General features: G+C 47.4%; 1 protein-coding gene across 1 annotated transcript in view; it reads left to right on the forward strand.

Moving 5' to 3' along the window:
* SYNRG (synergin gamma) overlaps window positions 1–23,980 on the forward strand; it is a 550,586-nt gene that overhangs the window by 480,426 nt on the left and 46,180 nt on the right. Inside the window, exon 17 of the mRNA XM_078680938.1 lies at window positions 23,657–23,767. Coding sequence (XP_078537064.1) covers window positions 23,657–23,767 — 111 coding nt within the window. The remainder of the gene's footprint in view (window positions 1–23,656; window positions 23,768–23,980) is intronic.

Genomic DNA, 23,980 nt, shown 5'->3' on the forward strand with positions numbered 1-23,980 from the left:
AGACTAGATTACATCGTAAGCCTACAGCAGGGAATACATTGCTGCATGCAGATAGTCAGCATCCAGCACATCTGATACGTAGTATCCCCTATGGGGAGATGCTTCGGATTCGGAGAATATGTAGCAATGAATACGATTGCCGGCTGGCACAATCCCTCTGCAAAGCACGATTCATTGAACGAGGCTACAAATTAGAGACAATAGATAATGCCATCACGAGAGCCAATAAGATTGACAGAGTTACACTCCTGGGCTCAGGTAGTGCTCAACCCAAGATCCTAACTGACAGGGTAGGTGAGGAGACCAGACTAATTATGGCTTACAATAACCAGCATAAAAGTATCCATAAAATAGTTAAGGACAATTGGTTCCTAGTCTCCAGTGACCCGATAATTGGTTCCCTTATGCCTAAACAACCTAACATTACCTATCGTAAAGCCCGGGCAATGCAAGACAGTCTGGTGTCTAGTAGCCCTGAGGTAACTTCAGGTTCATGGCTTAGCGGCAGCAAAGGATTTTTGAGATGCTCAGTCTGCAAAGCGTGTAAACACGGCATTAGTAAAACAGAGGTTTCTACCCCTCTTTCACCCTTTCCTATTAAAATCAGACAGAAATTAAACTGCAAATCGGAGTTTGTAGTTTATGTTCTGGAATGCCCGTGCGGGTTGAGGTATGTAGGTAGCACTCGACCACAAGTGCACAAACTAATTCTACAGCATCTACGAGCTATCACCCACGCTGATGCGACATATCCTGTAGCCAGGCATTTTGAAAATAAACATGGAAAGGATGCATCTTTATTAAAGTATTTTGCGATAGATTGTGTTCCTCCCCAAAGGAGAGGTGGTGATAGGGAGTCCCTGTTACGTAAATTGGAGACTCGCTATATAATATTACTTGACACCAAGGCACCGCAAGGTCTCAACACTGGGGAGGACTGCCACACCTATCTTTGAATATCTACTTAACCGTATGTTGCTTTGTCTGTTTACTGCATCTCTACCTTTATCCATATTTCGAATCTTGTAATGAAGTTTGAACCAATTTATGATACTATGACTTATGAATTTTAATTAAGTGTTCAACATGTCCCTGAAACTCTCCATGACCAATTTTTAATTTTAACAATTGTTTAAATTTATATCAATTTCACATTCTTGGGAGCAATATTATGCCATCACGATATTTTGCACTAATAGCGATTTTGCACATGTACAGTACCTACAACCGGCCTTGATATTTATAGCCCACTTGGGCATTATTGCACAATATTAGGAGTTCATGATAACGGAACTTTACAATTGGAGTGTATTTTGTACAGAGTTTTGGAATTTTAATGGTTATATTTTATTTGCATATAACTATTTATTCGGCTTTTAACTTTTATATCATTTTAAAAGTTTGTTGTAGCCATTACCATGATTACACTTGTAAATACATGTCTATTCCTGCAATTGGTACTTTCTGGCCGATGTTAACTGTTTGTACTATTCAAAATTCATGACCATTACTCTGAATTTGTGTGCAATACGGGCATTTATGCCGTAATGAAATAAATGTAACAATATGGAAACATTGATAGTATTTTTTCAGTTTCCATTGCATGTGATGGCATTCTGCACTTTAAAATGGGTGATTAGCCCTCGTGACGTTTGTCATGTGATCAAGGCTATCTCTAGCCGAAACGTGTCATGGCGGACTGGTGCTGGGCTAATATTTGAATAAAGAACATTTGCACCAACTTTGGGGTCTCGCTGTTCCTGTTTTGCTGTTTGGCTGTCATTGCTTGGCTGGCTAAAACTTCGGGAGCGCTACGTACCATATATATATATATATATATATATATATATATATATATATATATATCTTACTTATACCACAAGCTAAGCACAGTTGATAAATTCTAAAGTCATACTTGTATAGATTTTTTGTAAGGTGTGATTGTTTGCTTGAGTGTTAGCCTTTTTTCCCCCAAATGTAGGATTTTCAGATTGTCAACCTTTGTATATTCCGTGCTATTGCCTATGGTCTCAGATGTTAGTCTTCCCCAGTGATTGGGTGTTTTCCAAATGTGAATCCGAGGTGACCACTTCCTAGGCTTTTTGTTTTGGTTCTTACCAGCCATCTGTTACTGGGGTGAATTTGTGCTGGTACTGTATTTTTTTACCAGTGGATCACTAAGTCCAGAAGTACAGACGCACTCCACCTGGGCATTTAATTCTCCAGGAATAGTGAAACCAGGAAATAAAGTTACTGTAGTAGGTAGTAATGAGTTAGCAACTCAGATAAAGTGTGACACGATAAATAAAACACAATAAAATTAGTATTTAGTCACCACTATTACTTCTGTAAAAGATTAGCCATTTATTTTTTACAGTTAAATAACATAGGATAGTTAAAATTAAGGTTATACAAAAGTAGGAGATGCTAGTACCCTTTTAGGGAGAATTCGACCCCAAACAGTTTTAAAGACATTGTTGTTTGTAGTTCATGGGCTCTTTGACAAATTCAGTTCTCTGGAGAAGAATTGTTCAGGGGTTTCCTGCAACTTTATTGACTGTAGTTGTTTAAGTATGCCTATTTAATGGACAGAGGTGCCAAACAGAAACGTACAGTAGAATCTGTTTCAATATAATCTGTGCTCCCTCTGCTGTAGTTTCTTGATAGTCATTGATACAAGATGGTCATCAAGTGGTTTCAACAATTGGGGGCCTTGTTTCCTTCAAAGTAGTTCCATGAATATCAGAAACTACGGATACCTCCACCCAAACTGGAACCAGGTCAATTTTAAGACACAAAGGTTAGTTGAAGGAAAGTTTAAATTTGTATTGTTGCTCAAGTTGGGGTGCTTACCAGTGCTTTGGGGCAGATCACATGTCAAATGCTGGAGCACAGGAAGCTAGATGAGGGGCACCCAAAGCAAAGTCCCCTGGGTGTCTCTTTTCTTCAAAAACCTATATCTTGGTAATGTCTGGTTGTGGTTAAGATATTGTATTTTATTAGGGTATCTACAGGCTCCGAGGCACCCAATGTGCCTACCAGTTCGCCAGTTGGTAGTTGAGAATTGGCGTTCAAGTTCCCAGCCCGATGCAGCAAAGAGTAAAATCAACTAACTTCCTATGGGGTTGAAATGTTAGATAATGTGATTCCAGTGGCATGTTGGTGTGGGACAGGTCAAGAACAGTACATGCTCACTGCTTCTGCATTGCAGTGTCAACCCTTATGGCGTCTAAGCTTTGGCTATTGCAGTCAGTGTGATTAGATCTGAAAGAAACAGGTTAGTGTTAGATTCCTTACCTTAGAATATCCCCAGGCGTCAGACTGGATCCGGAAAGTTTTGCGTAGCAGTACTCCTGCGCGTCGGTAGGTGTCGTCTGCGGCTCCGCGTCCGTCGTCGTTGGCGCCAGGAGGACGCTGTCGTAGAACTTAGACGCCGCCCTCACGCGCTGGCGTCAGTTCTTCTTTTATCCGCCAGCAAGCGCAGATCTGGGAAGAGCAGTACTCCTTATTTACTTTTTGACTAACTTTTTTCGATCTATTTTGGATCTTGTTGAGTCGTTTATCGACTCCGGTGCTGGTATTGATGCCCGGGTTCAAGCCCTGTGACAACTGTAGCCGACTGATGTCTGTTACCGACCCCCACAGTCGGTGCCTTTATTGCCTTAGGCCGACCATGATGACAAGTCGTGCCCAGACTGCCGGGCCTTGACGTCGAAAGCTAGGCGGGAGCGGTCACGTAAGCGACTCGAGCTCCGGCAGTCGGCCCTGTGCCGTTCGAGGTCTCGGTCCAGGAGGTCGAGGGACCAGTCACGGGGCAGCTGTCATCACAGCTTGGCGAGTCGACATCACTCCTCGGGTTCAAAGTCCTCAGGTAAGTCAAGGCACAAGAAGTCGAAGAAGTGACATCGCTCTTCTGACTCCCCCCGACGCTCTCACGACGCGGCCGGGAGTTCGGGCGACTCAGCTGGAGCCGCAAGCGCCGTGTCCAGCTCCATACCCGCCGGTCCTTGGGCTGCACGCGACGCCGGAGGAGATCAGTGCCTTCCTCACGGCCATGAGTTTGCGCTTCCCTCTGCCAGATTCCGCTGAGGCGCCTCCGGGCCCCGCGGATCCGTCTGGGAGCCCAAGCAGGCCGGCGGCCGCAGGGCCCCTCAGGACCCAGGCCTGGATCCGTGACGACGCCGGTAGACCTCACGACCCCTCCGCCGGCACCGTCACCAAGGGTGTCGCCCTCGACGCCGTCTCCGGACGACGTCCCAGCCCGGATCTGGCGTCGGACCGGCGCCAACCCGACGCCGAGGGATGAGCACTTCATCTACAATCCGGCTCCATCATTTTACCCTGACTATCAGGAGATGGATGTCGGGGAGGACTGGGAGGGGTCTGAGGACCCTCTGGCACAGGACTGCCAGTTGGATCAGGACTGGGCAGTTGAGCTAGGGGAGGCCAGTGGACTGGACACTTCGCCCGACACTGGATTTGTCTCCCCTCCTACCGAGGCTACGGAGGAGGGGGCTGCTTACAGCGTGGTGTTGACGAGGGCGGCCAAGGCCTTGGCTCTTGAGCTCCCCGTCGTGGCCATGAAGACTAACCTCCTCACTGAGGTGCTCAAACAGCAGACAAGCTCCTCGGAGCCTCTCCTGCCGTTTAATGAAGCCCTCTTGGACGTTCTGCTGGGCACCTGGTCCAAGCCCGCTACAGGCCTTCCTGTAGATCGGAACGTGGCCCGACGCCACTGCCCGGCCCCGGGCGACCCTTGCTTTCTATCCACCCACCCCACCCCTGAGAGTCTGGTTATCCAGGCCTCTAATTCCCAGACCGCATTCCCGACTGCCCCGCCTGATCGGGAATCCAAAAGGTATGACCAGTTTGATAAGAAGCTGTTCTCCTCACTCAGTTTGGGGCTGCGGTCTGTCGACACCACCTGCCTTTTGGGCCGTTACACCCACTCTCTGTGGGATACAGTTGCGGACGTGCTGCCGCAGTGTCCGGCGGAGGCCCAGGCAAAGCTCGCTCAAGCCCTTGCGGAAGGGTGGGATACAGCGCGTTACTCCATACAATGGGGATTGGATACCAAGGACTCGCTAGGTAGAGTGATTTCCACGATGGTGGCGGTTCGTCGCCACGCCTGGCTCAGGTCCGCCAACCTTCCGGCTGATGTCCATGCCACTCTCATGGACATGCCGTTCGATGGCAGACGCCTTTTTGGCGACAAGGCAGACAGTGCGCTTGAGCATTTCAAGGACTCCAGGGCTATGGCCAAGTCCTTGGGCTTGTCGGGCCAGCGCCAGCAAACTTCTGCCTTTCGCCCCTTTCGTGGCCAAGGAAGGGGCGCCCCTTCACGTCCTGCCAGCCACAGACTGCAAAACCAACGTCAGCGCGGTGGCGGATGAGGGAACCGCCGTGGCGGTGCCAGGGGACAACGGCAAGGCCAGTTCACATCCACCCCCGCATCATCCGCCTCAAAGCCCTCCTAGTCCGTGCTTTCAGGCCCACTCGGCACAAGTGGGGGGCAGGGTTCGCCATCACCTGCTCCACTGGCGCACCATCACATCAGACAGGTGGGTGCTGCAAATCGTCCGAAGGGGCTACTCCCTCCCCTTCGAGGTGACCCCTCCAGCCATGCCTCCGCAGTACCACCGCATGTCGGGGGATCACTTGAAACTTCTGCAGGAGGAAGTTGCGGCCCTCTTGGCCAAGGGGGCCATCGAGCGCGTTCCTGGGCCAGAAGTAGGACGTGGCTGCTACTCCCACTACTTTCTGGTACCCAAGAAGGGCAAAGGAGGCCTATGCCCTATCTTGGACCTCCGGAACGTCAACGGCTTCCTCTGGAAGGAGAAGTTCAAGATGCTGACCTTAGCTCAGGTCCTAGCTGCCCTAGACCCTGGAGACTGGATGGTAGCATTGGACTTGCAGGACGCATATTTCCATATCCCCGTCCTGCCGGCCCACCGGCGTTACCTGCGGTTCACGGTAAGCCACGAGCACTTTCAGTTCACCGTGCTCCCCTTTGGCCTTACCAGCGCCCCTTGGGTGTTCATGAAAGTGATAGCGGTGGTCACAGCTCATCTGCGCAGATCGGGGGTGTCAGTCTTCCCCTATCTCGACGACTGGCTGTTGAGGCGGGCTCGCCCCATACATTCGTCAGCCACCTGCAGACTACAGCCGACCTCCTGCACCTGCTGGGGTTCTCCATCAATGTGCCGAAGTCACACCTCTGCCCCTCTCAGAAGCTTCTCTTCATCGGAGCAGTTCTGGACTCGGCGCAGTTTCGGGTTTATCCTCCCGAACAGCGGATTCGAAATATTCAGGCTCTGATTCTGATCTTTCAGCCATTATCCGGTGTCTCGGTCAGGTTGACGCTGCGGCTTCTGCTGCTGATGGCCTCCTGCATCCTTCTGGTGCATCACACCAGGTGGCGGATGCGGGCTCTGCAGTGGGACCTGAAGTTTCAGTGGGCCCAGCATCAGGGCAACTTGTCCGACCATGTCTTGATCTCGGAGGGCACTGCAAGTCAGTTGCAGTGGTGGCTCACGAACAGCGATTGGGTCAGCGGGAGATCCCTCTCCCTACCCCAACCGGAGCACGTCGTGGTGACTGATGCATCACTCCTGGGCTGGGGGGCCACATGGGAGAGGCGGAGATCTGAGGCCTCTGGTCTCCGGCGGAGTCCCAGCTCCATATCAACCTTCTGGAGCTGCGGGTGATCCGACTTGCACTGAAGGCATTCCTCCCCTCTGTACGGGGGAGTGTAGTGCAGGTGTTCACGGACAACACCACCGCCATGTGGTACTCCAACAAGCAGGGCGGGGTGGGGTCGTGGACTTTGTCAGGAGGCTCTGCGCCTCTGACAATGGCTGGAACGCCAGGGCGTCACCCTGGTGGTTCAACACCTGGCAGGTTCTCTGAATGGCAGGGAGGACGAACTCAGCCGCCGATGCATGATGGATCACGAATGGCGTCTGAACTCGGACGTGGCGCAAGGTCTCTTTCAGCAGTGGGGAGAGCCTTGGTTAGATCTATTTGCCACTGAAGAGAACGTGCAATGTCATCAGTTCTGCGTGTTGGAATTTCCAAGGCGGCACTCGCTCTGAGACGCTTTTTGTCTCGAGTGGAGCTGCGGTCTGTTGTACGCCTTTCCGCCTATACCACTTCTGCCCAGAGTGCTGAAGAAGATCCGGCCGCACTGGGCACGAAGGTACTGGTATCCCGAGCTACTCAGCATGTCAGTCGATCCCCCGATTCGTCTGCCTCTTCAGGAGGACCTTCTGTCGCAGCAGCAGGGGACGGTCCTCCACCCGAACCTGTCCAGCTTCCACCTCCGTGCGTGGAGATTGAGCGGTGGCAGTTGAGGCCATTTGACTTGCCTCCTGAAGTCTGTGATGTGATTCTGGCAGCCAGGCGTTCCTCCACAAAATCGGTATACGCCTGCAGGTGGAACAAATTTGTGGCATGGTGCACAGCAAAGGCTGTGGATCCTCTCTGCCCCCATTTCAGAGGTTCTCCTCTTCCTTCTTTCTCTTGCCCAGCAGGGCTCTGCTTTGAGCACTCTTAAGAGCTACCTCTCTGCCATTTCTGCCTCCTTGAGGCTTCGTGATCAGCCTTCTCTTTTCAAGTCCCCTGTTGTGAATAGATTCTTGAAAGGCATCACGCACATGTTTCCTCCTGTTCCTTTCGTGATGCCACAGTGGGACTTGAACCTTGTTCTCACCTATCTGATGTGCGCTCCTTTTGAGCCACTTCACAATTGCCCTCTTGTCTTCTAACTCTTAAGACTGCATTACTGGTTGCCATCACTTCTGCCAGGAGGGTGAATGAGCTCCAGGCTCTATCTTCTAAGCCTCCCTTCCTTTCTGTCCATCTGGACAAAGTTGTTTTAAGAACGCGTCCTTCTTTCCTGCCCAAGGTGGTTACAGCCTTTCACATCGGGCAGTCCATCACCTTGCCCACCTTCTTTCCGCCTCCGCATCCCTCGAAAGAGGAAGAGAGGCTCCACTGTCTGGACCCAAAACGTGCGCTCTCATTCTACCTTGATCGCACACGCCAGTTCCGGGTGGACGACCAGCTCTTTGTTGGTTACGTGGGCGCGAAGAAGGGACGGGCAGTGCACAAACGAACCATCTCTCGGTGGATCGTGTTGTGCATCAAGGTCTGTTACTCCTTGGCTAAAAAGGAGCCCCCTGTTGGGCTGAGGGCCCATTCCACTCGGGCCACAGCGGCTACTACTGCCCTGGGTCGGGGAGTCCCCTTGCGGGACATCTGTCAGGCAGCTACGTGGGCCTCGCTGAACATGTTTGCTAGACACTACTGCCTGGACAGCCAAGCCTGTAGAGATGGTTTTTTCGGCCGTTCCATTCTCCAGGACTTTCTGGTGTGATCTTGGTTCACAGACCCACCACCGGGGTTGGTATTGCTGGGGTATCTATTCTAAGGTAAGGAATCGAACACTAACCTGTGTCTTTCAGATGCTCAAGTTACTTACCTTCGGTAACGATATATCTGTAAGAAACAGTAGTTAGTGTTAGATTCCTTACCGCCCCACCCATCCTCCCCGTTCTGCGAACCGACATCTAGGGTTAAGGTATTCCCTTTGAGGGCCCTCGTTTTGATGGCACCAGTGTCGGTCTCTGGCATGGCTCTGCGTTCCTGGCGCGGAAAGCTATGTACAAGAACAAACGTCAGCGCACAAGGGCAGCGTCTAAGTACTCCGACGTCATCGCGGCTCCAACGACGCTGATGAGACGCGGAGCCGCAGACGACATCTACCGACGCGCAGGGGTACTGCTACGCAAACCTTTCCGAATCCAGTCTGAGGCCTGGGGATATTCTAAGGTAAGAAATCTAACACTAACTACTGTTTCTTATAGATGTATTGTTACCGAAGGTAAGTAACTTGTGCGTCAGGACTGTACTGGCTGTAGCAGGAACCGGGTGTTTTCCAGTGGAACAGAAAGGTGGAGGCCGGTTTTGCAGCAGTGCCGCAATATCGGCACTCTGTAACAAAAGCGACAGCAGTGCTGCTTCTAACTAGCAATTCCCCGACGCCCCTCTTGCCCCCCGGCACAGTCCAGCAGATTTGCCAGGGCTGGTTTGTGTTCCCTGTCCAGTCCTGGATCAGGTCCTCCTTGGATGAAGGCGATTCTGTGATTGTGATCGTTATGGATTTATCTGGCACTTTAGATGTGGTTGAGTATAATATCCTCTTAGCAAGGGTCCGACCTACTGGTATTAGTGTGTCTGTAGCTATGGTTCACATCTTTTCTTAAAGATTGTTCTCAAAGCTTCAAGCTTCCATCATCCCTCCCTTCCATCCAGCAGCTTCAGCCGCGGTTCAGGGTTCCACGGGGATCATCGCTGTCCCCCAGGCTACTTAACGTATATGTCGAAACCTTGGTGCAACTAATTAGGTAATTTGGTTTTAGTCCTTGGACATAGGTGGAGACACTTAATCGTAAGTGTGTGTGATTAATCAGGTTCTTGGTCGCTGCTGGCTACTGAGCTTCAGGTTTCACTTGGCCCCATGTGTGACTCAGTTCCTCGGGCTCTGATTCACAGGCTTCAGTCAGCGGGGCCTTGCAGCAGTTGTTCCCTGTCAAGGGAATCTCCTCTGCCCAGCTTGTGCAGTTCAGGTCCCTATTCTTCCAGGTCGCAGGTGCAGAGTGGCTCTAGCATCTACTGTGCGTTCACAGGGCTTGGGGAAGCAGCAAAAGCAGGGTACTGTCTTCACTAGCCCTCTTGCTGGGCTGAGCCACACCATCTCCTCGAAGTCCAAAGTACAAGTTACTGGCTCAAGAGAGCAGGACATGTAAGCACTCGTCTTCAAGTCAAACACACCAAATAAAAACTCTAATTAAAATTCTAAATCTTCCTCTAATTGGTAGGAAGTGCTTCTACTTGCGTTGTCCTCTTCTTCTTTCCAGTGTTTTCAGTAGAAACATAGAGGACTGGCAAGTATTCACTGATTAAATCCTAAAAAAGAGATGTTATTTTGATTAAAAGTTTCAACGTGAAATCACACCAAAGCCTTAAAGATAGTTGCCAGTCTCACGGGCCACAAGGAAATCACTGCATTCTACCATAAATCCGCCTTTGCAAATAAACCTTGTTCCCTAAAGCTGTTTGAGTTTCCATTAACTCCTGCTGTGCTTGAACTCCAACCTTTTCTTTTTTTTTTTTATTGAAACTTTTAACAACATAAACAAGAAAAATGACAAGGCAATACAATCAATCAAATGGCGAAGCGTCCTGCGGGGGGAAGGCATAAGATCATAATACAAACATTGACATTATAGGATGGGAGGAAAGAGGGATATAGCAAGTCCGGAGACAATCCAAGTAACACAAGAGGAGGAATGTCGGGTTAAGGGGAGGGAGGATCAGCCACTAAGTGTGAGAAGGGAGGTGTACAAATGTCTCCCCGGTAGGAGTTCCATCGACCCCAAATCTTGCCCCACTTGCGTGGCCTGCTACGTGCAACATACACACCGTCTTCTCTCTGAACATGCACCAGTCCATATTTTCCTTCCAGGCCAGGACTTTGCGATCATATTACCAAGGGTCACCCACTGGGTCTGGGCCAAATCATAGTCATTGGGTTCCCAAACATTCAACAAACATCGTCTAGCTTCAGGCAACAACGCAACACCCGTGACCTCTTCCATCACTGCATGCACTCGATTCCAGAAACGAACAACCGCCGGGCATTCCCAGAGTATATGGAAAAAAGTGCCCAAGAGGCCGCAACCATGCCTGCACAGCCCATCCGAAGCATAACCCATACTGACCAATCGTGGGCCGGTAACATAGATCCTATGAAGAATCTTAAGCTGTACCAACCGGAGGCGAGCCGGAATTGCAACCTCTTTCGGCGATGATATGGCCGACTGCCAGTCCTCGTCATCTAACTCCAGGCCATCACCGGTCCAAGCTTCCCTGAGGCGCTGTAGGAGGTCGGCCCTATTGTTTATCAACTTCATGTAAATAAGCGAAATCGTACTGTCGGGAACATGTCCGTCAAGCACCCGATCCTCAAGCGGCGATCCTCCGGAACAATAGTGCCCGGAGGAAAGACCGCTGTCAACGCGTGTCGGATCTGAGCATATCTAAAAAACTCCTTGTCACTCAAGTCATACTCCAGTCTCAATTCCTCAAAGGTTTTAACCCGATCCCTGGTCCATACATCGTTCACCCTGCTTATACCAATAACGTCCCATCCATCAAAACCTTTCGTCTTCCACAGGGAGCCTAGCTTCTCGGAAACGTAAAGAGGGGTTGCGCGTGTGAGTCTATCCTTCCATCCCATTGCATCGTTGGCACGATGCCATACCTGTACAGCTATCTTGGTAGGGCCAGTAAGCTTCCTCCCAGCGGATTTGGTATAAAGCGCCCTGTTATAGTCTCCACCAGGCAGCAACCATCTGTCCATTTCGAACGCAGGATTCGACGCAGGGCCGTACATGCAGTGGTTGATCGCCCCCAGCTGGGAGGCCCAATAGTAGCGCTTAATATCCGGGAGAGCGATTCCACCGTCATACCAAGGAAGTGTTAACTTGGAAAGGGCTATGCAGGACCGTCCTCCCCAGATAAGTTGTCTCTGCAAGCCTTCGACCTCTCGAAAGTAACTAGCCGGGATGGTATCAAGAGTATTCTGGAGGGCATAGAGAAATCGGGGCAGTGACATCATCTTGAATAAAGCCGCCCGTCCGAGGGGGGACAACGGAAGTCTATGCCATGCCTCAACATCGGACCGCAGGCGCCGAAGCGGGGCTAGCAAGTTACGTTCGAAGCAAACGACAGGATCCAGGGTGATAAACACCCCCAAATATTTGAAACCCGCGTGTGCCACCTGTATTGGGCACCCACGCGGCAAGAGAGGAGAATCTCCCGAAAGAACGTACACGCAGGACTTGGACCAATTGATCACAAGGCCAGAGTTTTTACCGAAGGAAGTCAATACATCGAATAGCACTATTAACGACTTCCGAGGAGACGTGAGGTATAGCAGGATGTCGTCAGCATAGAGCGACACTCTGTCCTCGAAGTCGGGGGTCCAACGTATACCCTTCATCGTCGGTTCCCACCTCAGCCAAGCCGCCAAGGGTTCCAAAGCAAGGGCAAAAAGAAGCGGGGACAACGGGCACCCCTGGCGAGTGCCCCTCCCGAGAGAAAACGAGCCAGAAACTCGACCATTAACGACCACCTGAGCCAAGGGGTCATGATATAGTAACTTCACCTAACTGATGAAAACAGGGCCAAAACCAAACTTGCCGAGGGCGGCCCAAAGATATGGCATTCCAGCGTATCAAACGCCATTGTGGCATCCAAAGAGGCCAAAATGGCCGCTTCACGCAACGAGGACGCTCTCGCAAGGGCGCCATGCAGACGCCGAAGGTTAAGTGCCGTGTTACGGTGCGGAATGAACCCGGACTAATCCGGATGGATGAGGTCGCAGACAACGGTTATCAAGCGATTCGCAAGCACTTTTGCGAGGATCTTAGGCTCGGCGTTCAAGAGCGAGATGGGCCTGTACGACGCGCAGCGATCGCGTGGCTTCCCCTCCTTGTGGATCACAACGATAGATGCAAGTCGTTGATCGTAAGGGAGGGTACTAGCTTCTAAAAACATAGAGCGAAGATGCGGTGCTATTTTATTTGGACGTAGCTTATAAAGTTCGATGGGAAGACCATTCGGACCCGTGGCCTTCACGGATCTCACAGAGCGAACCGCGGCCGCGACCTCCTCGATGGAGAGTGTCGCGTCCATCAGCTCCCTATCCAGATCCGACAAGCAGGGCAAAGCAATATCCCCAAGAAGCTGATGCGAGTCCTGTTCCGGTCTATCCGATACTGGGGAGTAAACGGTTTGGAAATACTCAGAAAAACACTCCACAATCTCAACTGGTTCAGTCACTCTCACACCATCCGCCTTCTCAATCAAAGGAACCACACGACTAGCCCTCTCCCTCCTGTCCAACCAAGCAATCAACTTTCCGGCCTTATCACCCACGTCATACAAACGGCGACCAGTGCTCTATAGTCAGTTTGTTTGAGGCTGAGAAGGTGCAACTTGTCCTGAGAAACATCAGATTCCAGGTCTCTTTCTATGTCTGATATCTCAGTTTCAAGTCGGACCACTGCCTCGCACTTGCGCTTCTTAGCGTTATTAATTAACGATAAGGCGTGACCGCGGATGACGGTCTTATAGGCTTCCCATAGCGAGACAGACGATGACCCAGACCCCCAACCTTTTCTGTAATAAGAGCTACTTATGTTAAATAAAAATCATTACATTAGAGGCCACTATGCAAGATACGAACAGTTATCACTTCAACTCATCAGGGATTTTTGCTTACAGTGATGGAAAAAATGCTTTTTCAATGTGGGATGGCCTCTACATGGGTAAGGCATAGCAGCTCCTGGCACCAAGGAAATACTATTAATAATAGATCTCCCTTAGTGCCGCAGGTGTTATAACGGAAATATCAGCTTTAAATATTTTTTTAATTCAGCAACTTCTCTCTAAGCCTCTGCTTGCTTATAAGGTCTGAAAATGCATATACCTTTGTCTCAATTACAACACTGAGCTGATCCTGACGCTCGAGGAAGTCCCTAAATCGCTTATCAACATTATTTAATCACTTCGAAGGCTCCATTAAGTATTTCCACCGGCTGGTGAAGACGAAAGTTTTGATATATACAGATTTAATTCCCTGGAAGTAGACTGGAGGTGTCGGCTAACACCTCCCTGGAAATTAAGGCAGGTTGAACGCTCGTACACTAGGACCCTCAGTGTTTGGCTGTCATTCCCCCGTGTCCTGATGAAGACCCGCTTCTGATGCATTATCCATTGCACGTCTGTCAAGGGTCGAAACGTCGACGTTGTTATCACCAGTTAGTCCACGCAATTCCCCAGACTTGAACAATAGAATAAATACTGCTGGGGTCTATGCAACTTAGTCTGGACTTGCAAAACTAAAACTGTTGTCTCCTTTTTACATATGTCATCCGTGTCACCTGTGTATAGCACTTTGTCACCAATAGTACCAATTCTGATCGTTAACATGCATCTATCTTTAATAAGATGATGTGCTATAATTTTACACCCTCAGACCCATAGGGAAATACCCATTGTGGTTTATCAACATCAATTTCTAGTCCCTAAAATTGTATCCAGAATATATGGTATGTATATTTGTAAAGCCCACAAGTCACCAGAGAGGGTATCTTGGCGCTGGTGATGCAAAATTATGTAGGTCACTCTTAGAAAATTTCTATTGTGTTCTTCCCTGTGAATATCGCACTCGTTTCTTCATAACCTTGTATTTCCTTCCCAATTTTAATGTCTCTCTTTACTGCGTTTGTTCAGTGGCAGTAAACCTTAATCTAATTTAAGAAAGAGAACCAACTAAGGTATTCAAACATCATATATGTGCTCAAAACTTTGCACCTGCTTCCACAAGAAACAAGTTTTGCAAATTTGTGTAACATTCTAACCCTTACAAGCTAAAGATGTTCAGCTCAAAATACTTTATAATTGATCCTATTAAGTGCAGCAAAGGCTTCGAATTTAGATGGAAATGTAGAAAGCAATTGGCTTTGAGGAGTTCAGTGTAGTTAAAGATTTGTATGGAGATTGGGTTCGTCTGATCCTGAAAACAGGAAAGGGACTAGCGGTATTTCAGTAAATGGAGAAGCAGCCAAAGTATGTTCCTATGCATTTCACAACAATTAGAGTAAACCAGAACACGATTCCACTGACGTTTTCTGAGACTAATAGTTTCTAAATTCTAAACAAATGCTTTAAGCTTCTGATTTTTCAGTCTAACTGCATCACTCTGGCTATTTTTAATCACTCTGGCTATTATTAATCTATAGAAGCTCAAACCAGCTATACTTTGTTTCGCAAATGGAATGTTTACGTGTTCAAAACTAATAAATCTAAAACTAACAACGGCACAAAAATACCCAAAAAAAATACTATAACGCCCAACTGCTACACTTGTTAAAGCCAGTTGAGATGCAGTGGTTAAAGAGCGGTCACGTTTTATTCTAAAATGCTGCGAACAATGGTTAAACGAATATATCAGTCTTATGAACACCAACAAAAGCACTCAACCCTGCACATTAGATACTGAAAACTTATAACTTCTGTTTCAAAAGCAAGTTAAACTCGCACACAAACTGCTATCCAGGTTTAGCCAAAAGTGTTCTGATCTTTCTACTGTAAGAGATTGACCACTGAATTGAAAATAGACCTTTTGCAAGAAGAATTGGTCAAGGGCAGAGAAGAACTGTAAAAATATTCAATAGCCAAGCGCTGGAGACAGGGATCTTGGCAAATGTACCTTGTGGTGTGGGTGGAGTGTTTATTAATAGAAAATATATGCAATACAATAGACAAGCCTGGTAGTTCATGTTAACTTTGACACCTTGCCAAGTATGCCCACACCTCATTGCACCACAGAATAAGCAATTGACGGAGCTTGTCAATAATAAGCACAGTTAACCACCTGACTCGGTTACTGGAGATTTGTAATATAAAAACAAGATGAATGATTCAAATTGTTGCAAGGGAAAGCTCGCTCCCTCACTGTAGTTTTTTAAAAGTCTGGTGCTAAGTTTAACAAATGCATTTATATGATCCTTACCATTAGGATCAAGTGCTCCAATGTATTGCTTTAATTTGCCATGCCATTTTTGTGCATATTAAAGAACAGAATGTTGTGCATTAAGAATATGTATGGAGGAGGCAAGATGGCCGACGCTGGGTTGCTGTAAGCAGTCGCACTTACACCCTCCTCAGCCTTGGAGTTTTTAAAAAAAGCATGATTTAAGATGCCGATTACCCTGAATGGCGCATGAAGGGGCGTTAGATGCCGGCGTTAAGCTGCTCAGTATATGCAGTTTATCCAGCTTATCCAGCATATCCAGTACGAGGACAGCCACAATTTACCTTCATAGGTGCTATTGAGGTGTTGCCTGGCTTAAGAAAAGTGCCAAAAGTCTGATGAGTTCGATCAGATTCAAGAAGAGACTGCAGGCGCAAGCGGATAAAATGCCAGCAAAAACACCGAGACAGGAGAGGGAGAAGGAAAAGGCTTTGACAGGAGGAGCACTTGGGGACATTGATGAATCGAACAGACCCCCTCGCAATCCCAGTGCCATCGCGAAGGCAGGAATCTCAGTCGGGGGAAAAAAGAAAGCAGAACACAAGACAGAGCTGAGATCCAAACCGGCACAGGGGAACGCCGTAACAACACGAGCGGTGATTGCAAGCAGAGCGGGAAAGAATGACGAAAAACAGAAAGGCAAAGAGTCGGCGCTGAGACAACCTTCTGTTGCAGAGGCCTTTACACCAAAATTACCGTTGCAGCCCGCAGAGGAGAATCCCGGCAGCAGAGGCATGAGAAGCAGACAGGACACCGGCAACCCTGGAGTCGGCGAGGGCGATGTAAGGGAGCTCCGTGAAAGCATCCTCGAGGACGCTGTGGACGCTGAGGCCGTGGTTGCTAGGCAACACTGCAGCTCCGACCGGGGGAGAGAGCTGGTGCAGGAACGGACCGCGGACATCCCCGCTGTAGGCTCTTCAGAGCAAGGAGGTCAGGTAACAATGCCAGAAGGTAAAACCCTCAGTCCAGCCCCGAATATCGAATGCAGAGCCAAAATCAGCAAGAGTGTGACACAGAACGATTTTGAGTTCGGTAACGCTGACATGATGGGGGCCCTCATACTAGTGGAACAAGAAATGAAATCAGCAAAGGGAGGGGGAGAGCCTACTAAGACCTGGGGAAGTACCCTTAGCCTCGCAAGCAGAGAAGGGATGGCAGAGGGAGGCTCTGCAGAAGGGGACTGCTTCTACTCCCTGAACGAGGAATCTGAGATAGAGCAGACAAGTGATAGGGGCTCACAGGAGCTGTCGGTCTCTGGTTCTGGCGTTGGTTCAGGCTCTGACTCTGGCTCAGACAAAGACACTACCCAGAAAAGGAAAAGGAAATCACTAAGGTTATCAAGACAGCTAACAGAGGGCTTTGAGGAAGCGCAAAGGAAACTATTATGGGATTACTCAGCGACCTCTCAGGCATATCAGGAAGAGGTTGGCAATAACCCAGTAAGTCCACCTGAGGGTATAATGCAACAGATTCCTGTCGAGCTCCTGTTTAACACCCTTAAACAAATGCAGTCTGAGGCCAGGGCGGAAAGCCGGAGAGCAAGGCAGGATGCTAAAAAAAATCCAGAACACGAGGAAAATGAATAAACTATATGATGAACTGGCGGAAAGAGTAACGGAAGCAGAGGAACGGACTGTCAGGTATACTCCACGGGATCCAGTCGCTGCAATAATGGTTCCACCTCCAAATGTCACCAACACCCTGAAGTGTAAACACAGGGTGTTCGAGCCATTAGGCGAGGGAGAAAAATAACAAACTAAAATAAAAAAATGAGGGAAGGGTAAAGGTAGGGTCAGCAGGGAAAGGATGCCTGTAACAAAAAACAAGACAAGCATCAGTTAAGTGCTTACTGGCATGCAGTACTACTCTCATATAGTCTCGCTAAGAAAGCATGGAAATAGGTAGGTACCTGAGCAGAAAGAAAACACGACCTTTGATAGGAAACAACTACAGCCCTTCTGCCACAGTCTGTGGGGATGGCCTAAGGAACACATAGACATAAGGTAAATAAAAAAGTCCTGCCTCAACAGACACACACACACAGTACTGAGACACCTAACCCAACACTCACAACATACCACATACTGGTCAGAGGACTCAATGTATAAGGGGGGTCCAAGAAATCCAAAGTAAACGTATGGTCGCTCCACACAATGTATGAGAGATACGGCAGTGTGTAGGAAGCAAAAACGACAACACTCCGCTCTCTAAATAATGACCCAACAGTATATATATATCATGCCAAACAGAAAAACGTAGTTGCGACCACCACTGAATTCTGTCAACAGTTCACCCACTGGATGACAGAGCATGAGACCGGGGTAACCTGTAGTTTCCTCACTACACACCCAGCTCCTTAGTTCCACGCACAGTCCCAGAAAATAACGGAGACGCGTAGTTGTCCTCACTACCGCGCCCCGCTATCCCAGCACCAAGGAGAATCAGGGGTGTTCGGTAACAAGTGGTTTCGACCGCCACCGTGTTCCGCCACACCCAATAGCCAAGAGAGCAATAGTAAAACTATGAACAGGGAGCTCTAAACAATGTACATATTCGAGCTCCTGACTTAAGCAAACAAGCAGCTGACCGCCAGGAGCGGCCGGGGAAATAGATCGACAGTACCTGCGGAAGCAGACTCAGTCTTACTGCCGGATTAGAAAAATGATGTCCTCCCCAGGCAGTCCGCAATCACGGATCCGATGGTCAAATACCCCCCCCCAGAGCCTTTGGGGGCAGGCAGGAGGCTCGATGACTGGCGTGCAGAGCAGCCGCTCTCACGCCGAAAGCAGAACAGCAACAGAATAACGCGCAACCGGAAGCGCGTCTAATCCCTAGATGTACTTCCTGTGATGAGCCGCCAGAGCTCATGGGAGTTGTAGTTCTTCCGTGTGGCAGGCGCGATCGGTCGGCGGATTCTGACACGGACAGGCAAGCTGGAAGATGACATGGGAGACTTTAAGACCTTTAAAACAGACCAGGAAAAGCGCTCAGAAGATTTTCAATGGAAGCTGGAAGATTTTGAAAATCGACAGCGAAGAAATAACGTTAGACTTCTGGGTGTGGCAGAGGGGATTGAAGGGCAGGACACGAGGCGATTTGTAGTGAATTTACTGAAGGGGGCCTTCCCAGAGTCAGAATGGGAATGGGAGAAAGAGATCCAGCGGGCACACAGATATCCCTTCACAATAAAGCATGCAGCAGGGAAGGACGGACAAGGCTCCTACCCCAGAGCAATCTTAGTCAATGTAGGGAACTTTTTGTTAAGAGAGGAGATTATAGCTAAGGCCAGACCCGACTCTAAAAGAGCTTTTGAGGGTACTTCATTCTTCGCTAGGCCTGATTTTTGCCATGCCACAGTAGAGAGAAGGTGGAGGCTCAGACAGCTGATTGCTCCACTACAGGCATTAGGGTCAGAAGCATATCTCCTCTTCCCCGCTAAATTGAAAGTAGTGACAAAAGGGAGAATAAGAATGTTTAATTCAGAAATCAAAGCGCAGCAGTTTATTGAAGAGTTGAAAAACAAGAAAGGGGGCTAAAAACGCTGGAAATACTGTTTATGTTGGATTAAAAGTTATGTATATGATTGGATGAATGATCGACGAATGATCGATCGTTGACGAGGGCTGCTTCAGGGAGTCTGGCAGCCTGTGAGTATGTAGGCTGAGGGGGGTTGCGATTGACGCAACTCAAAAGCGGCCACACATAGGTCACCTTGACCTATTTGCCAGTAAAGGAGGGGTGGGTGGCTGTGGGAGGGGAGGGAGGGGGGGATGGAAGGGTGAGGGGAGGGGGGAGAGGGGGGGTAAAAACGGTCACATTTTCGGTATTAACGGTTGGATTCAACACATTTGTACATGGTGTAGGTTTAAAGGCATATGGTACATAAAATTAGTAGGTTTTTGCATAAGGAATCTGTCGCATTATAATGGCATGTAAGATTGCTTCTATCAATATATGTGGGCTCAACTGCGCTAACAAAAGATTGAGAGTGGCGGCTTGGCTGAAAACTTTAAAATTGGATTTGGTATGTCTACAGGAGACACATATTGAAGGAACAAGAACGTATTTATTGGAGCAACTTGGATTTAAAGTGTTAGCAAACACTAAACAGGGGACAAAAACAAGAGGAGTTGCAGTACTGGGTAGGAATAGTGATGCGGAAGTAAGAAGAAAAAAAGAGGATCAATGGGGGAGGTGGGTGATTCTTGAAATTTGTTTTAAAGGGGAGGTCTTAACATTAGTATCCATATATGGATCAACCGAGGACGACCCAGATGTCCTGCAATTTTTGGATACTGAACTGCCTCAATGGCCAGAGCCTATAGTATGTTGTGGAGATCTAAATATTCATGTGCCAGATAGCTCCTTTCTACAGATAGGAGGAAAGTATGGGGGGAGGAAAAAGAAAGTGTTTAAGGCTTTAGTAGATCTGGTGTCACATAATTCTCTGGTGGACCCATGGGTTAAGTTGCACCCACATTTAGATGGCAGTACGTTTTTTTCAGCCCCACACAGGACGCTGGTCAGGCTGGACTACTTTCTAATTTCTAATTCATTAATGCAGAGCTCGCAGATGGAGAAGCAACCACGGATAGTGTCGGATCACAGCCCGTTGATATTAACTTTGAAATTGGGGCAGGAACAAAACACTAGATCACAGCGGACGTTTGAAAGAGCTCTGTTAAAAGACCCGGATTATAGAAAATATATGGAGGAATGGATTAAATTTTATTGGGAGATTAACAGAGAAACTGCACCACCGGGGGTTGTATGGGACGCTTTTAAGGCCGGGATACGGGGGGAGACGACAAGCTATGTCTTAGCAAGGCAGAAGAAAGAGAGAGCAAGAATAGAGGAAGTAAGATTAAGATTGATAAAAGAGGAAGATGATTTGGCCCGGGCTATATTGCAGAACCACCCGCTAGAACTGCACTTATTCAGAATTATAGCTCTAAAGGCAGAAGCCATTGAAGGTATAGCCGAGAAAGCTGCAAAGAATTATCTGATTAAAAAAGAGAATGTTTATGAACTAAGCGAAAGGGTAGGACACATCCTGGCTGTACGTACTAGACAGAGATTGGCCTCGTCAGATATAAAAGAGATCGCGGATCAGCAAGGTAATTTGGTAGGAGAGGCTAACTTAGTTAGAGAAGTTTTCAGAGACTATTACTCCACCCTGTATACTCCCGAGAAGGAAGGAAGTATCAACGATATCACTGGATACCTTAGAGAGATTGCTCCCCCTATTTTAGCTGAGGATGGAAATGAAGTCCTAGAAGCTGTATTACATATGGATGAATTTGATGTGGCACTAAGTAGTTTACCTTCCGGAAAGGCTGCAGGTCCTGATCAGATCCCGGTGGAGTTTTATAAAGTTTTTAAAGGCTCGCTCCTGGTTGACATGTTTAACATCATGGTTTTGGCACAAAAAGGGGAGTCAATCCCCCAATCATGGGGGGGGGACGGATATTATTGTCATTCTGAAAAAGGGGAAGGATCCAAAAACTACGGGGTCTTACAGACCGATAACATTGATGAATGCCGACGTCAAAATATATTCCAAAATCTTAGCTACTAGGCTGTCAGGGGTTATCGAGAACTTGGTAAGTCCAGCACAACATGGATTTATTCCCGGCAAAGGGACAACGCAGCATACTAGGATGGTCATCACCATGTTTGATGCGGCAGACGTCCTGGGAGACCCTATGGCAGCGCTTTTTTTAGATGCCGAAAAGGCATTCGATAGGGTCTCCTGGGACTATTTATGGCAAACTATGAGGTGGTGTGGTGTAGGAGAGGGATTTACTAGGGCTATACAGGCTTTATATAATGAGCCTATGGCTAAAATCAGAGTTAACAGAGGCTATTCGACAGCTGTTAAAATTGGGAGGGGGACGAGACAAGGGTGTCCCTCATCCCCATTGTTGTTTGCCCTCTATTTAGAGCCATTCTTACGTAAGCTTGAACTCAATCCACTTATATTTCCCATGAGGTTGAACGGATGTGTGGTTAAAACACTTGCCTACGCCGATGACGTGGCAATACTTACCCCAGACCCTCTCTTGGCAATCAGAGAGGTGGAAGCAGAAGCTGCGCTGTTTGGACAAGTCTCTGGATATAGCCTGAACAGGTCAAAAACACATTGTAGAAAATGCCTATTCTAGTTGTAAAGACGTGCGGGTGACTACCACTGCAGTTTATCTAGGGGTGGCTATCTCGGCAGAATTAGACAAAGTTGTTGAAAATAATATCGCCCCCCTAATATCAAGAGTCAAATCTGATCTGGATAGATTAAATAACCTACACTTATCCCTGGTAGGTACTACTAACATTATTAAAATGTTAATTCTCCCCAAATTTCTTTATTTATTTAGATCTATTCCACTTTTTTTTAAACCAAATGGTTTAACTCGTTAGAAATTATCTTGAATAGATTTATCTGGGCACAGGGTAAGACCAGGAGAGCTTACAGATTCATGTCCCTGCCGAGAGAGAGAGGGGGATGGGGAGTACCAGATTTTAGAATGTATTATCTTGCTACTGTTCTTCAATATATGCAGGGGTTAATAGGGGGGGGGGTGGTAAAGAGCAAAGAGTGACAACTATGTCCACAAAGGTTTACACGGCGGTTTTAGGTGAGGAAGCAGAAAATTGTTACTTAAACTGCACGGAATACGGGAACTATAAGAGGACCCGATTTAAAACACTTAATGCAACAGCTCGGATCTGGAATACCTTCCTAAAAAAGATAGGCCTTGGAAGATTTAATAGATACACCAGGCTATATAAGAACCGGTCATTTCCCGAGGCAGTTTTCGCTGATGGCATAATGGCTAGCTGGGTTGAAAGGGGAATAGTGCAGATTGGGGATCTGAGGGATGAGAGCGGGATACTACAGTTTACAGACCTTATGGTGAAATATGGTATCGATAGGAGGTCGTTTTTTAAATACCTGCAGATTAGGAGTTTTCTGAGCAGTAAACAGGGAGGACCTGCAGGGTTTCAGAGAATTGAAATTATGGAAAAAAAACAAAGGCTTCTGCGGACTGTACAATCAGATCATTGTATGCATGCTTGATGAAAGGGAAACTAGATGATATGGAAAAGTATTGTAATAAATGGGTAGAAAAGTTGAGCATTCCAAATGAAATATTTCAGGAGTCACTTGAATTGGCATGCACGGTATTGTGCTCTGCGCCCCTTCAATCACAGCATTATAAGACTTTGTATCAATTATACTTTACCCCAGCAAGAATCACCAAATGGGGAGGTACTAATGGCATTACCTGCCCTAGATGTAATTTCTTAGAGGCAGATATCGTACACATATTTGCTACCTGCCCCCAATTGCACACCTTGATTGGTAATATAGAGCGCTTTGTGAATAGAACATTGAGCATTCAAATAACTTTAACTCCTTCAATATTATTATTGGGGATAGGCTTAGATAGGGGAGGCACACAGAAAGAATTTATTTTTGTGGCTACTGCAGTGTATAGATTGACAATAGCCAGAGCGTGGCTCGATAGAAATCCACCGGCTATGCAAAACTGGCTGGCCAATTTACTAGCGACTTATAATTTGGAAAAACCTATATATGCTCGGAAAGGTGCAAGAGGTAGGGTGAGAGGACTTAGAATCTGGGAGCCTATAACCAGATGGAAAGAGAGTCTGGGTTCACATTGAATAAGGCTTTCTCTTATCATATTTTTGGGGTATTATAAATTTACGTAATTTCCCCTAATTTCCCCTTTTTTTGTTTGTGTGTTGTTTTTTTTCATTATAGAGATATAAGTGGTACTATCTGTATATAATATGATGATTTACTTTCTTTATTATTATGTAACCTACAATTGATATGAAATGTTTGAATGTATAAATGTACAATGTGCACAGTCTGTGAAAAATAAAAAGATATTTAAAAAAAAAAAAAAAGAATATGTATGGAAATTAGACTAAATCGGACCTATCTTTTGTTTATCTCCCTAGCCGGATGAAAGTGCCCTAGATTTCTCTTCCTGTATGCTACGTCCAGGGATAAAAAATGCCCAGAATCTAGCATGTGGCGTTTGTCTTTTAAATGTGGATTCCAGAAGTAAAGTAAGTAGGGGAACCTTTGGGACAGCTCATGTTGCAGTTTGCTTTAACCTTACTTTTTTTAACCTTAATATTCGTTCCCCTTGTAAGCACATGGTTATTCAGTTTGTTCATAATTATAATCACCCTCATCTTTATTCTTGAATCACACGAGCGAACATTGATACGATTGTCTAGAACACACAGCAGTAAAGATTGTTGCCCATGTTAATATCC

This window comes from Lissotriton helveticus, chromosome 3_1, assembly GCF_964261635.1.
Source record: "Lissotriton helveticus chromosome 3_1, aLisHel1.1, whole genome shotgun sequence".
In the NCBI taxonomy this organism is placed as follows: Eukaryota; Metazoa; Chordata; class Amphibia; order Caudata; family Salamandridae; genus Lissotriton; species Lissotriton helveticus.